Source organism: Dromiciops gliroides, chromosome 2 (assembly GCF_019393635.1).
Source record: "Dromiciops gliroides isolate mDroGli1 chromosome 2, mDroGli1.pri, whole genome shotgun sequence".
Lineage (NCBI taxonomy): Eukaryota > Metazoa > Chordata > Mammalia > Microbiotheria > Microbiotheriidae > Dromiciops > Dromiciops gliroides.
Genome location: NC_057862.1, coordinates 165,806,915 through 165,821,072, shown reverse-complemented (window position 1 = coordinate 165,821,072; position 14,158 = coordinate 165,806,915). Strand labels below are relative to the sequence as shown.

Here is a 14,158-nt window from a genome sequence, read left to right as displayed (position 1 = left end):
TTTATTTTTTATTTTTATTTTTTCATTGCTAAGGAAGAACTCCCTCTTGCTCTTGGAAGATTTTCTACCTCTACTGATCTTTTTATTTTTTTTTATTTTTTTTTTTACCTGATGATTGTCTTAGGCACCCTCCTTATATAATTAAACCATCAAGCTAACTTGAACATGGAAACTGAGACACAATCAAACAATAGCTAAGGTCAAAGGTGTGTTGAGAATGGAAAAGTTCAAGAAAGGGGAAGGGAGAAATTCTCAGGGAACACAGACTAGTGGGTTGGTTTCAGATTGGACAATACCATCAGATATAGGAACACAACTATCGAAGCAAATAAAAGACAATTTTTGAAAGTTTATTTTTTTTAATACTGTTGTTTTGTTTTGAATGCAAAACTAAAATGATCCCACAATGATGATGCAATAAATGCAGAACATACCACAAAAATTCAAAAGGCTAAAGGAGAGACAGAAAACATAACTCTTAGGGATACAGTTCTGTTCAGTGTTTCATTGCTGATGGTAAAAGACTAGTTAACAACTACTGCTTTTTTTTCCTGGATTTTCTCTTTCTGTTATACATAAGTCACTGCACAGCATTACAGTATGTATTTAAAGCAGATAATTAGTCAATGCTTACCAATGGCAGACCATTGAATGATCCTGCATTTCAGAGCAGCTTTATTGCCCTATTTAAATACTTGACAAGTATAAAATGTACCTAAGAAAATGTAACATTTGACCCAAAGTTTAAGCCCTCCCTTTCCTTTCCCACCCTAAACCCCCCATATTATGTCCCTGAAAATGAAAATAAGGTACATCTTGAACTTAACTATTGTGCCTGGAAAGAAAATATTTACATTGGTAATAAATCATATGAATTGATGACATTCATTTCAAACAGAAATTATCACTCAAGCAAAAGATCGGGCATCATCTCCCCTGATGATGCCACTTGTCAGGTTTGTAGAATTCTTCATGTGTATGTGTACGTGTACCCACACTGTATGCATACATGGACATACTGAGTGTGTGTATATATTTATATTTACTGGGCACAAGTGGCCCAAAACAGTGGTAAGCATCTGAAAAATATCAATGGGGCCCGGTTGCATTTTGTTGTTTCTAGTTTAGAAAAAGAAAATGGTGGGAGTATGAAGTATGGGGAAAGACAAACTTAATTTGGGGAAGCCATTATTCCTTCTATCCAGGGCCTCTGAAACTATTTCAATTTGGCATATGGGGAGGTGGGGTGGTGAGGGAGTAGTGCCAAGGGAGGGGAGAGGATGTTTGGAAGATTAAGGGTAACAGGCTAGATAGGAATAGGTATGGAAATTTTTTTTTCCTTTTTTTAAAAATAAAATTTGTAGTTGGGACTGAGAAATCATTCTCCGGGAGTCTCCTGTTTTCTTACAAGTGTTGCCTCAGAAATAGCACTGGCTCAGTCATCTGTCCTTAGCAGTGACTTTCCCTTTAGAGGCCCTGAACCATGACATAATCCATATAGTTTTAGAGGTGGAAATGTTCCCTCCAGCCTTTGAAGCCCTTAAGAAACTTGGTAAAACTCAGAAATATTTCCAAATTCAAGTTAGCTTGTTTCTAGAGTTTTTACAACTCTTTCCTTTCCCATACCCGTGCGAATGGTAAATTTTTTAAAAAGTCAGCAAAGTATCTCACAAATGCCGGTGCTTTTAAACATCAAACAAGTTTTAAATTCTTTGGAACTGCAGGTCTTACCTGCAAAGTAATCTTTTCTTAAAAAAGACAAATAAATAAAGAAAAAACACACGAATAATGCCTTTCTTCTTTCTAAGTGACAAAAAGGACGATCTTGGAACACTCTTTTTGGCATGTACAAGTTTTTTGAAGGGGGAGGGGGGAAACCTGGCAGTGTTTACAACATACACACAGAAGTGCCTGCTAAGACAAGGCTAAAGATACACCCTGCAGTTAAGAGAAGCTCTCTCCTTCAGCTTATCTTAGCATAAAGAACCAAAAAGATTGTAACATAAAGCTTTGGCCATTTCAAATCTACTATATACATTTTTCAAAAACTACACAGTCATAAATTAAAGTAGTGATTAAATAAGCTTATACAAAATGTAATTAAATTAAAAAATCACAGCACATTATAGAGGAAAAAACAGGAAGAACCCAGTGTCACAAAAAAGATATATTTTTTTTTACCCTGTGAAAAAATCAACTACCGAACACAAAATTTCTTAAGTGACTATTGAAATGAAAGTCATTTTTTTGTTCCTTTCTTGAATTTTTTCACAATCTTTAACCCACCTGGGGAATATTTCCAGAAATTAAAAGTCTTCCTTGAGCATCCTGGGGCAGTTCTGCCAACCAAAAAGCAAAACCAAACCAAACCCAATCAACCCCAAACTGAAGGGAACAAATCCTCAGTGATACATACTACAAAATAAATAATAATTATAAAGATTTTTAAGTAATCTTAACAATTATCAAACTAGTAAGTTTTGCCTTATCACATAGACTCTCTATACAACATAACCCTAAAGCTTCATTACTATGAGGTATTTGGAGGAATTGGTAAAAGTGATGCACGGCCTGCCTGGTGGAGGGACTCAAACTGTGATGGGAAGGGAGAGAGGAGAAGGAGCTTTGGTTCATCAGCAAGAAAGTGGAAAAAAAAAGTTTTCCTTTGGTATCAAAGAAAGTTTCATTGCATGGTTGCACGGAAAAAGCACCACGGTGAATAATTATTCCTTTTTTTTTTTTCCATTAGTGGCCTTTCTAAGAGGCTGAGGTATTCAAAGAGTATAAGGTGAGAGAGGTCAACAGCGGTTTAACACTTTGGTTCAAGCAAGGCACTCGTCCTATGAGTTTACAAAGTTTGCAACATGTTTGCCTAAAGATTTATTAAGTAGTATTAGCAGTAGTAAGAGTAGTATTTCCTAATGTCATTATTATTATTATTATTACCATTATTATCAATAATGAAGACAAGTTTATACACTGAGTGAAGATTGGAGAAAAGGGAAAAGAGGTGGGGGAAGGGAAAGGGGCTGAGTCCCCTTTGCAGACCAAGGCCGTGCATGAAAAAATCTTTGGTATTCTTTGGTATCATCAATGTGATTAAAATCACCAATGGAAATCTAGTGAGGTAGCGTCTTTGGTTCACACTATAAATAGTAGATTTTTACACATTTATTTTTTACATTTGTGGAAGTAGCTATTTCTTACCTTTTGCTTCTTTGTCCTTCATATTTAGGAAATAGTTACCAGATGTATCATAAAGCTAACCACACCACAATTATAACCCAGAAGGCCCAACAAGTCTCGAAATAGCCACTGGCCTTTGAATGCACCCTAAACTTGGCTTGATAGAAAAGGGAGAAGTGCTTTCTCTTTGTTTGCTAAATGCATAGTTTTCATCCTTTATGTACAAAGGGAGGACCTTTCTAGGGAAAAATGCCTTTATGGTTCATGTGAGAAGTGTCCTAGAACTCTTTGGTATAGCTCGGTTTGCATTTAACCTATGAAGACAGGTCATTCACCTGGGATAGCATTGGGAGTGGGAAGAGTCCCAAAGTAACACAGTGCTTTTCTTTCTTTTTTTTTTTTTTTCTGGCAAAGGAATCATGGTGCTCTTGGTTGGGTGCAGAGAATGAAATGGGTCAGTTAGAATTTCTGGATTCCACCATACCCTTTCTTTGGTCTTTGGGGTCTATTCCAGCTGCATTCTGAGATTGAATCCCTGACATCCAGAATTATTTTACCTGAACTCTGGTTAAAGCTTTGCCTCCTATTCTTTGGTACCTGCTTCCTTCCCCATCCCATCATTCCTCCCACCCTCTTGCTTGGCCCCTTTCAGGAAATATTTCCTGTGGTGACAGGACCTGGATGATTGGTTGATGGATGAAATCAAACTAACTTCAATTCCACCAAAAAAAAAAAAAAAAAAAGAAACATTAAAGATTATTTGGAGTACAGTGTTGGAACCAATACAAAAAATAAGATTCATTCTTTAGTTGAATTTTACTTAGGGAAAGAAATGATCAGAACTTTAGTAAACTAATGACATGTTATTTGCTTTGATCGATGTATTAGGTTAATATCCTGAGACACAAAACAATGCTACACTAAGCAGAAATGGTGACATTCCTTTTTCAATGTGATATCTGGAAGGGGAGAGAACATTTAGAACATGAAGCCTGTGATTTTGACGTGGTTAGCATTTTGACTTCTAAAAATTAAATGTCTTAAGTATGCATAACAGGTAAGTAAAAAAATTATTTTTCAGGCTGTAGTTTGTGCATCTGTTTATGTGAAAAATATATCTCTAGGTCCTGAAATTGCATATTGGGTGCAAATTCAATGCTGGTATGAAAATTCTCTTTGGTTTCAGCAAATAGGTTAATTGATTATTTTTCAAAAGATATTATGATGGGAAATGCTTAAAAAAAGTGGTGACATACCTGGAGGCTGTGTCTACATTCAAAACAACTGGTTGAAAAGTTAAAAAAAAGTATTTGAATTGCTCATTTGGGAATCATGCAATAACAATAATAACAACAAAAACAAAACCTGGTTGCTTGAATTCAACCAGTTTTTTGATGGGCTTAAAAAAATTACTGGAATTCAGTAAAATCATATATGTGTGTGCAGACATAGCTTGAAGTTCCCTGAATTTTATATTCTCATGTTTGAAATAAATAAGGCTTCCCCCTCCCAATATGATAAATACGTTATATTGCAGGTTTTTTTTTCCTTCTGGAGAGAGCAAACATTAATCTTTTTTCCCCTTTGATTCATGCTGCATTGACAATACTGAATTTCTAGGAAACTTGAAGGTATGCATTTTTAGAAGTTTGTTTAAATAACTGGACTGTAATTGTGCCTTTTTTTAAGAAAGCTGGAATTTGGGATAAAATGGAAAGTCCTAAAATAAAAATAACTAGGGATTTCATAAGGGAGAGTTAGTTTCTTTTTCCTACTCAACATTGATCTCAGGAGGAGGGATAAAATTAATGTATCGTGGTTGAATTTCACCTTTTTAGATTTTGGTCAGATAATTGGAGAAGATGCTCAAATTTGGTCCTAAGGAGCTAGGTAGTATGTTGTAATTGTTTAATTTCTTTATCTTTAACATTTTTATGAGGTTTGAATGAGCTACTTGTTATTGGGACGAAGTTTAGCTTTTATTTTCAAACAGATAAGGTAATTATGGATAGCCAGTTTTTAGCCTAATGATGAAAATGCTACCTGCAGTTTGAACTGAGGGAATTTTCTACCCGAATCTCCATAGTTCTATAAAGGAGAGGAAATGATTCACTGGTGTACCACCAGTGCATCATCACTATCTGATTTTGTTGTCTCTTCTATTATTCCTAGTGATCTAAAAAAAAATCTCATGATCATATATTGCCCTTGGCTCTGTGACTTGAACAAAATGGAAAAATTTTGTCTTGTGTTTAGAAGGTTGGTTCGAGCTCTCTTTTTAACAATAAAGTGGAATCTATGGCATGCAATATCCAGCTTGATGTAGTAGCAAGAAAGAATGTAGTACATCATGTAGGTTGTGTTTAGTGATGCAAAGACTATAAGAACTACAGAATTGAAAGTCTACTCTTCTTTGTGGCCTTTTTCTAGGTACTAACAACAGTCCTCCCAATTCAAGGTTGAATCATCCATTGTTTCTTAACACCCAAATCTCACCAAAGATTGAGCTGGCTATGCAATCACTTTGATTCACTTATTTAAGTGGTTAGAAATACTAGATAGGTTATTTTTAGTGACTGTTTTCCATGGTATATCTTTCTTGAGTGCCTCCATTTTCACTCAATTTCTTTAGTCTTTTTTTGGTTGCTTGTTTTTAAAAGCATTTTAGCATCTAATGATTCAAAATAATAGGTCAGATTCCCAGGATTTGCAACCTCTTATTTGATCATATGGACACCTACCAAAAAAAAAAAAAAGGGATTTTACTGATACCTCTTTTAAAATTTCATGGCATTGAGTAGGCTCAGAATAACCAGTAGGATAATAATTTGGAAGGGACAAAATTAGATTTTTTTTCTCAACTATTAATGAAGTATTGGGCTGTGTCTAAGGTTCCATTCAAGTGATAGTTTTAGAACTTGAATGGGCTTGTGTCAACTGAATGAAAGGACACACTCATGGCACCAACCTTTTGTGATGGGGTATTAGTTGCTTCCCTGAAGCTACATTCTTTCTTGCCAGTTCAGAAAACTAATGTTTCAAATGCTTCAAGAATCCTAAATAACAGTCATGATTATATGTATACTGTATTATACAGTTAGGTCAGTTCATAGTATAACTTTACATAGTATTTTGTGTAAAAATAGCTTTGGAATATTAAAATCATTGCAATAAAATACCTGCACTATAATATTAAATGTGTTCTTTGGTACCTAGGTGATTTTTTTCTTTAATGGATGGAATCTTGTTTCATTTTTTAAAAAATATCTGAACATTCCTTAACAAACAAAGAGAATGCACTGGTTTAGGAGTCATTCAAATTTTCTTTGCTGGGTTTGAATCTGCATTTAGGTTATAGGCCTGGCAGGTTCAAACAATAGAAGAGCGAAATCCCACTTCTGTTCAAATGAACTCAGAAAACTCCACACCATGTTGGCTGTACTCCATGGCACAACCCTTCCTGAAGACCAGCCCTGCCTAAGTCCCTAATCATTGGTGGTGGGTGTGTGTGGGTGGGTGTGTTCGCGCACAGTACTGAGACACCATACACCTTCATGGTGTGGTAGAAGAGATGAAGGAGTCAGATCTGAAAAGATGTCCATTCAATGGCTAAAAATCACTATGCTTCAAACCACTAAACAGCCAAGCACAGTGAGAATGATCATGGATGGACGGTGTAAGACTCAGCAGTTCTCTTGATCATAACTTCCTTTGCCAAGTCGTCACCCTGCTGAAGTGTGTGTCTCAGAACAAAGTCAGGATGCAGGTGAGTTCAGTCTTTGGTTTCTTTGGACTATAAATAACTTTTTTTTTCAAATAATTCTAAGTATAAACCTGCTATCTTGAAGTCCTGGTCTTTTTATTTTAATTTTTTTCTTAAATTTTTATTTAAAGCTTTTCCACCGAGGTTTTAGTTTGTGGTTATTTCTTCATGCTTTGGTACAAGTGCTTGATGAAGAAGATGAATTGCTTGAATTGGTGCTGCCCTCGTCTTGCCACTTATCCAGACTCCTCCTCCTTGCATTCATGAAAAAGTTGCTGACGGTGCTCAGCTCCAACCCGAGCTGCTGGGAAATGGTGATTTGCAATTCTTTGGATGGACGCTTATTTTCTTTGAATATTGCATGTAGAGTTCGACGCTGGACATCTGTGAAGACCAACCTAGGCTTTTTGGGTGTGTTGCCTCTATCCTTCCCATGTTCTTGCTCTTTCCTTTTGCATGCTGCAATAAAACACATAATTATGTTAGAATGTTGCCTGGAAAAATATGGAGGCCATAAGGTGGGGCTAATGAAGTTGTCTAACTAGTTGTATCAATTAATGCAATAATTTTATCATAATTTTGCTTTGAAATAATTTTTTCCCATCTCTATTTTCTTTGCCTTATTGATTAAAAAATGCAGTGCATCAAATGATTCAGTTTGGTCCTTCTTGATTTTCCTAAATTGTATTCCTTTTAGTGTTAATTATTTTCTGCTTACTGATATAGAGATCTAAGCTAAGAGTAATTGGATTGGGGGAGGGGGAAGGAGGGTGTATTGCAGAAGATTGAGAAGAAATAGTTTAGGCCCTCAAAAAGTTTACAGTATAATTGGGTTAAGTAAATAGAAATGGACATTGGAGTCAAAAAATAGAAATTAAAAAATCTTGCCTCCCCACCCCAATTTATTTTTTCTCTAAGGGTTTTATTATTTCACAGTAAGTAAAACAATTTTATGTTGGGCTTCCATTGCACAAATCAGACAATGGAATTAACTGCTGCATAGGACCAGGAAGACAGTTCCTCAAAGTGATTATTAACACATCATCAGTCCCTCCCTCCTCTTTCACCGTCTTATGCTGTGCCCAAACTGTCTAGGGCTTATCAGTGTTTCAGGGTTTACACTACTAGGTTTATACCACAAGGCGATTAATGACAGCACAAAAAGAAGATAAGGTGTAAAAATATTTATAACAGCACTATTTGTAATAGCAAAAAGTTAGCACCCAAACATACAGTCAATGATTGAGGAATGACTGAACAAACCATAGAATATAATAGCAATGAGATAAAATGACTGCACCATAAGGAATGATGGATGCAAAGAACTCATTGTAATGTAACACTTAAAAAACACGGAAAAGCTTTAATAAATCATGTAGAGTGAAGAAAGCAGAATCAACAGAGAACAATATACATAATCTATGGCAATGTAAAAAAAGAAAAGGCAAATACAGGCCAATTACAACCAACAATGTTGGTAACACATTATCAAAATTAAAAGCATTCGTCCTTCCTCTCTGCTAGCAATCAGTCAATGACAACAGTGCAAAATGGCATGTACTTTCAGTCACAGTCTTGTTTAATTGTTTTTGGGCTATGTACTTTGCAAAGGGTGGTACTGCTGGTGGTAGAAGCTGAGCAAAAAGAACCTAGGAGCAGTAGAAGAAAAAGGAGAATGGGAAAGAGAAGGACTTCAGCTGAAGAAAAAAAGACAAGAAAAAGGAGAGATCAATGTGGCTGTCAAGGTGCCAAAGAGATGAGAATGTGCAACGCACCAAACAGATAAAGCAAGTTGTTCAAGGAGTTGAGAACATGAACAACTAGTAAGAGGGACAAAGGACAGAAGATTTTGCAACCATAAAGGATGTAGATCAAGGAGGCCTGTGATCAAGGTCCCAAGATCACAGAGCAAGGTTTGCTGTGACCTCACATAGAGTGTTCCATGTTTGTCTTTCTGTCACTGCCAAGTAATTGTTATCTTTGTACAAAGTATTGGCTGGTCTTTTTTCTTTTCTTTTCTTTTTTGTTTTTTTGTTTTTTGTGTGAGGCAATTGGGGTTAAGTGACTTGCCCAGGGTCACACAGCTAGTAAGTGTCAAGTGTCTGAGGCCAGATTTGAACTCAGGTCCTCCTGAATCCAGGGCTGGTGCTCTATCCACTGTACCACTTAGCTGCCCCTGGTCTTTTTTTCTAGAGAAGGTAAAGGGGCACAAAGAACCTTGCTCACCTTTCCAGGTTATGAAGGAGAAGGAATTATTCCTTAAAACAAACGACAATAACAACAAAACAGAATAAGGACTCCTAAGTGAAAACAAGGGAGGAAACAATTCGAAGAGGCAGAAGGAAATCTTGACCTTTCTCAGAAGGTTGGAGAGTAGAGAATTGTGATACAGAGGAGACAAATATAACTGGGGGCTAGGGGAAGGAGGGAAAGGACTACTTAATAAGAGTTATTGCAAATATAAGGAAAATAAATAATGAGTAAACAAGCAAATAGGAAGCAAATAGTAAACAAATTAAACCAACTTGTATTTGGGTTAACTAAGTAAATACATAATTGACACTTGGAAAAGTGTACAGTTCTAACATCATCCAAAAGACAGAGCTAAGGAAAATCAAAAATACATATTCATTTTCCATCTGGGAGGGACAGAAGGATGGATGGCTTTAATGTGAATAGCCAGCAATAGGCAGTATTAAACAGGCTCTAAGGTTATACTAAGCTCCAAAGGTATTTAGAGCCATGGAAGTCAGAATGGCAAAATCTGAGAACTGAGACTCAAATTTAACAATGGGGAGAAAATAAACTCCTTATAATGACATTCAAGGACCTCTACAATATGCCTGTAGCTGATGTTTCTAACTTTATTTTTTATTACTTCCCTTCATCTACCCTTATGCTTCATCCAAAATAGATTATTCCCATTAACCAAAGAAATAATTCTGGAATTTAGCTCACATATTCCCATAGATCTTTATCTATTCTTCAAGTTCTCTTTCATGAAATTTTAACAATTTTCCCACTCCATTCCTCTGCTATGAAGTGATCTCTTCCTCTTTTTTTTTTTTTTTTTTTTGGTGAGGCAATTGGGGTTAAGTGACTTGCCCAGGGTCACACAGCTAGTAAGTGTTAAGTGTCTGAGGCTGGATTTGAACTCAGGTCCTCCTGAATCCACGGCTGGTGCTCTATCCACTGTGCCACCTAGCTGCCCCGATCTCTTCCTCTTTTAAAGCCCAAATATCACTTTGTACCATTCTTGTATATTATATTTATTTGCATGTCTTTATTTCCTCTGCTGCTAGACCGTAAACTTCTTAAGTGTAGGGAAGATCTGTTATTTATTTCTCTCTTTCTTTTAATACCTATCACATAACAGATGCCCAATGAATACTTGTGAATAAATGAATGAATGAAGTGGAAACCACTAATAGTTAAATACAATAGGGGGTGGTACCTTAAACTCAGGCAAACTGATAGTGGGTTCCCAGATCAAAGAGGGTTAGAGGAAGCAATTAATTTATTCAGAAAGGATTGTTCTCCATACTTTCCCTTGTACCTCCCCCTAGGTACAGGTGTCTTAATGGGCAAGATGCTATTCTGTTTAACACTATTGCTGATGGGGAGAAGGAAGAAAAATCCCCTTTCCCTCTCATTCCCCTGCACTCTGAAAGGGGTACACAGAAAAAGGTTTCTTTTGTAGCTGACACAAATGCCAGGGATGACTTCCTCTCCGCGGACAGAGCTCATCTTGGAGTTAGTCTCAAGCTGTTTTTTTAAAGGCTGTGAACAGTGTCAATTTCTTTCTTCCAGCCAATGGATGACACATACTGCCCATATGACCTGGGGTAAGTAAGGAGGTTGATTTCTCAGTGACTTGAGCAACTCTCTAAAAATATAAATTGCAGAACAGTTTTTGGAGGGAGTTTTCTCATCGGGAGTTCCTTATATCAAAGATATTAGAATTCAAAGCTCTCTTCCCCTCTCATTTGTTTTCTAAATATAAAAATCCAATTTGTAAGTCAGGACATCTTAGTTCTAAAACTGACTCTGATATGAAATGACTATTATGTCCTTGGGCAAATAAATTCACCTCTCTGGGCCTCTGTTTATGTATTGAAGAAATGAGATTATTAAACTAAATATTCTCTAAGGTTCCTCCCAGGACTAATATTCTTTTATTCTCTTTATAATTTACCAAGTTATCACTTTTCATATGACTTTTTTTCTTCCTTCTCTCCCTTCTTCCTTCCTTCCTTCCTTCCTTCCTTCCTTCCTTCCTTCCTTCCTTCCTTCCTTCCTTCCTTCCTTCCTTCCTTCCTTCCTTCCTTCCTTCCTTCCTTCCTTCCTTCCTTCCTTCCTTCCTTCCTTTCTCTCTCCTTCCTTTTTCCCCTTTCTCCCTCCCTCCCTCCTTTCCCTTCCTTTCTTCTTTCTTGAGCTTATTGTAACGCACAATAGTGTAAGCTGTGTGGTTTGGAGCAATCCAATCTAGCCCTTAGAAAAACAAATCTAGGGGCAGCTAGGTGGCGCAGTGGATAGAGCACTGGCTCTGGAGTCAGGAGTACCTGAGTTCAAATCCAGCCTCAGACACTTAACACGTACTAGCTGTGTGACCCTGGGCAAGTCACTTAACCCCAATTGCCTCACTAAAAAAAAAAAAAAAGCAAAAAAAAAGCAAATCTGATGCAGTCATTAGCATCACAGAACCATTTTGTCTTTTAAGGCTGGGGGAAATTTACCAAGATTTCAAAGAATCTGTTTCAATATATTTCATAATTCTTTGAGATTTTACTCGTTATAGTCTCCCCTCATTGCCGTAGATTAACTTTCATTTGAAAGAAGATTAAATAAAAAGGCTGCAAGACAGACTATATGTCTTTCAGTTTGGGGCAATTTTGCAATTGAGAGTATGATAACTTTTCGTTCTTCTCTGTTTCAGTTTTTTTCCCTGACTACCCTTTTAAAAGGCCTTTCCTGATTGAAATCTAAGGCACATCTGGCTTGTTGTGGCAGGTTCCTAGATTACAGTACTGAGACTGTCAGTGCCATCTCCATTAATTCCAACTCCACAGCATGGAGTTTTTCTCAGCTCTAGATATGTGTGTGCTAAAATGCCACAATCTCATCCTCCACTGTTGTGATAACCCTACCAACCTTAAAGGATTATTTAAAAAAGCTTCTGAGAGCACCCGGCAATGGACAATGCCATACTTTAAGATTTTGGACCACTTATTTTTCAGGGACTTAATATCTCTATTGAGGCTTTAATTTTCTACTTAAGCCATAGGATAGTATGTTTCAAGTGCTTCCTTAGAACTGTTTTGGGCAGATTTATATGAATAGATTTCTTTTTTAGTCTGGATGTTAGTATAATTTTCCTCTTGGGCTTTTCCTATGTCAAAACTTGAGTTTTTACATCAACTTAAAAATTTCAGGCTAAAATTTTACTTTAATGCTCTTTGTTTTATTGAGTACTTTGTGAAGTCAGGGACAGCACATAAAAATACTGTGAAATAGCAGAATTTGCACTTGGGATCTCTTGAATTCTAATCTTGGTTGAGTCACTCCTGTTGCTAGTGGGTAGGCTATTTGACAATAGTTTGTTCAGTTTTGTTTTGTTTTTTGGGTGAGGCAATTGGGGTTAAATGACTTGCCCAGGGTCACACAGCTAGTAAGTGTTCCAGGGCCAGTGCTCTATCGACTGCACCACCTAGCTGCCCTCAGTTTGTTTACTTTTACAAAAAGAGACACAATTCACCTTGATTTTTATCTTGGAGCACTTGTGAAGACAAGAAAATCAAAAGAAAAGTGGAATGATTCAAACATACATACCATGTCTACTTGCATTTTTTCCTCTCCTCCCAAGTTCTCATTCCCAAATTGAGTATATATGATGTAGGGATGGGGTTATGAGCATTATAGAATATCAAGTATGTGAATATTCCTGCAATATCTGCAGTCATCCATCCTCATTCATCTTCATTATTTTTTTAGCTTTTCATCTCCTTTTACTAAAGAATCATGATACACCCCAAGTGGCAGCAAATAGCCAAAAATTTATTGGAATTTAGATATTTTAATGCTCCCTCTTTGCATTGAATAGTGTTTCTATGGTGTAAATGAAACAAAAAAAATACACAGAAAAGATCAGAGGGAAGTTCAAAAGGGGACATAGACAAACAGGGGAGTGTTGGTACTATCATGTTAAATTAAATATATTCTCAAAGAAAACAAGCTTCATGCAAAGAATATTCACAGCTTCATATAGAATCCTTTTTGTTATTCCTTGCATATGGAAATGTTTGTGTAAGGGAGTGGGATTTTTTGAATCTCCACCCTACCTCTGCTCAGTTGATGTGGTTATAGAATGTTAAAACACAAGATGAGTTTTTTTTTTTAAGATGAGGTTTTAATGTGCTAAAAAGGCATATTATACTGTGATCCCTTTACCAGGTTCAAATACCTCCCTGATTGAGTCAAGAAGGGAATGAGATGGGTTGAGCAAACAAATTAGCCATGCCCCTGGAGACTTTAAGCCCTAGGCAATGAGGGTTAAGTGACTTGCCCAGGGTCACACAGCTAGTTGGTATCAAGTGTCTGAGGTAAAATTTGAACTCAGGTCTTCCTGAATCCAGGGCTGGTGCTTTATCCACTGCTAGCTGCCCCTGACGAGAGTTGAATCTGAGGAAGAGACAAAGCTTTGTGTGTGTATTGGGGTAGGAGTATTGGAGGAGGGTCTTTGGAGATTGGAATGGTTAACCCTTGGTAATGATGACCTTACTGAGATACTATGGAAGAACTGAGTGCGATAGATGACTAATAATATGAAAGGCATTGGACTTCATTAGAATGTTCCCCATCTCTACCTGCCATGGAATGTAAATTTGAGAGCAAGGACTATTTTATTTTTGTCTTTGTAACTTTAGTGCCTAATAGTGCCTCAAAGTAGGTGCTTAATAAATGTTGATTGATTTACCCAAGAACCTGCTTACCTACCCTCTAATGATTGGGTGAGATCCAACAGGACCAGGAACGCAAATGGAATGGACCAGGTCTTAAGAATCATGGGGTCTGGGGCAGCTAGGTGGCGCAGTGGATAGAGCACCGGCCCTGGAGTCAGGAGTACCTGAGTTCAAATCCAGCCTCAGACAATACTTACTAGCTGTGTGACCCTGGGCAAGTCACTTAACCCCAATTGCCTCACTAAAAAAA

The 14,158-nt window shown here is 36.9% G+C and overlaps 1 protein-coding gene across 1 annotated transcript in view; it reads right to left on the bottom strand.

Annotated features, from left to right (window-relative positions):
* Positions 1 to 567: 567 nt before the first annotated feature.
* The window catches only part of ONECUT1 (one cut homeobox 1), a 48,026-nt gene continuing 34,435 nt past the window's right edge, over positions 568 to 14,158 (bottom strand). The window contains exon 2 of the mRNA XM_043987503.1: positions 568 to 7,408. Coding sequence (XP_043843438.1) covers positions 7,116 to 7,408 — 293 coding nt within the window. The 3' untranslated portion in view covers positions 568 to 7,115. The remainder of the gene's footprint in view (positions 7,409 to 14,158) is intronic.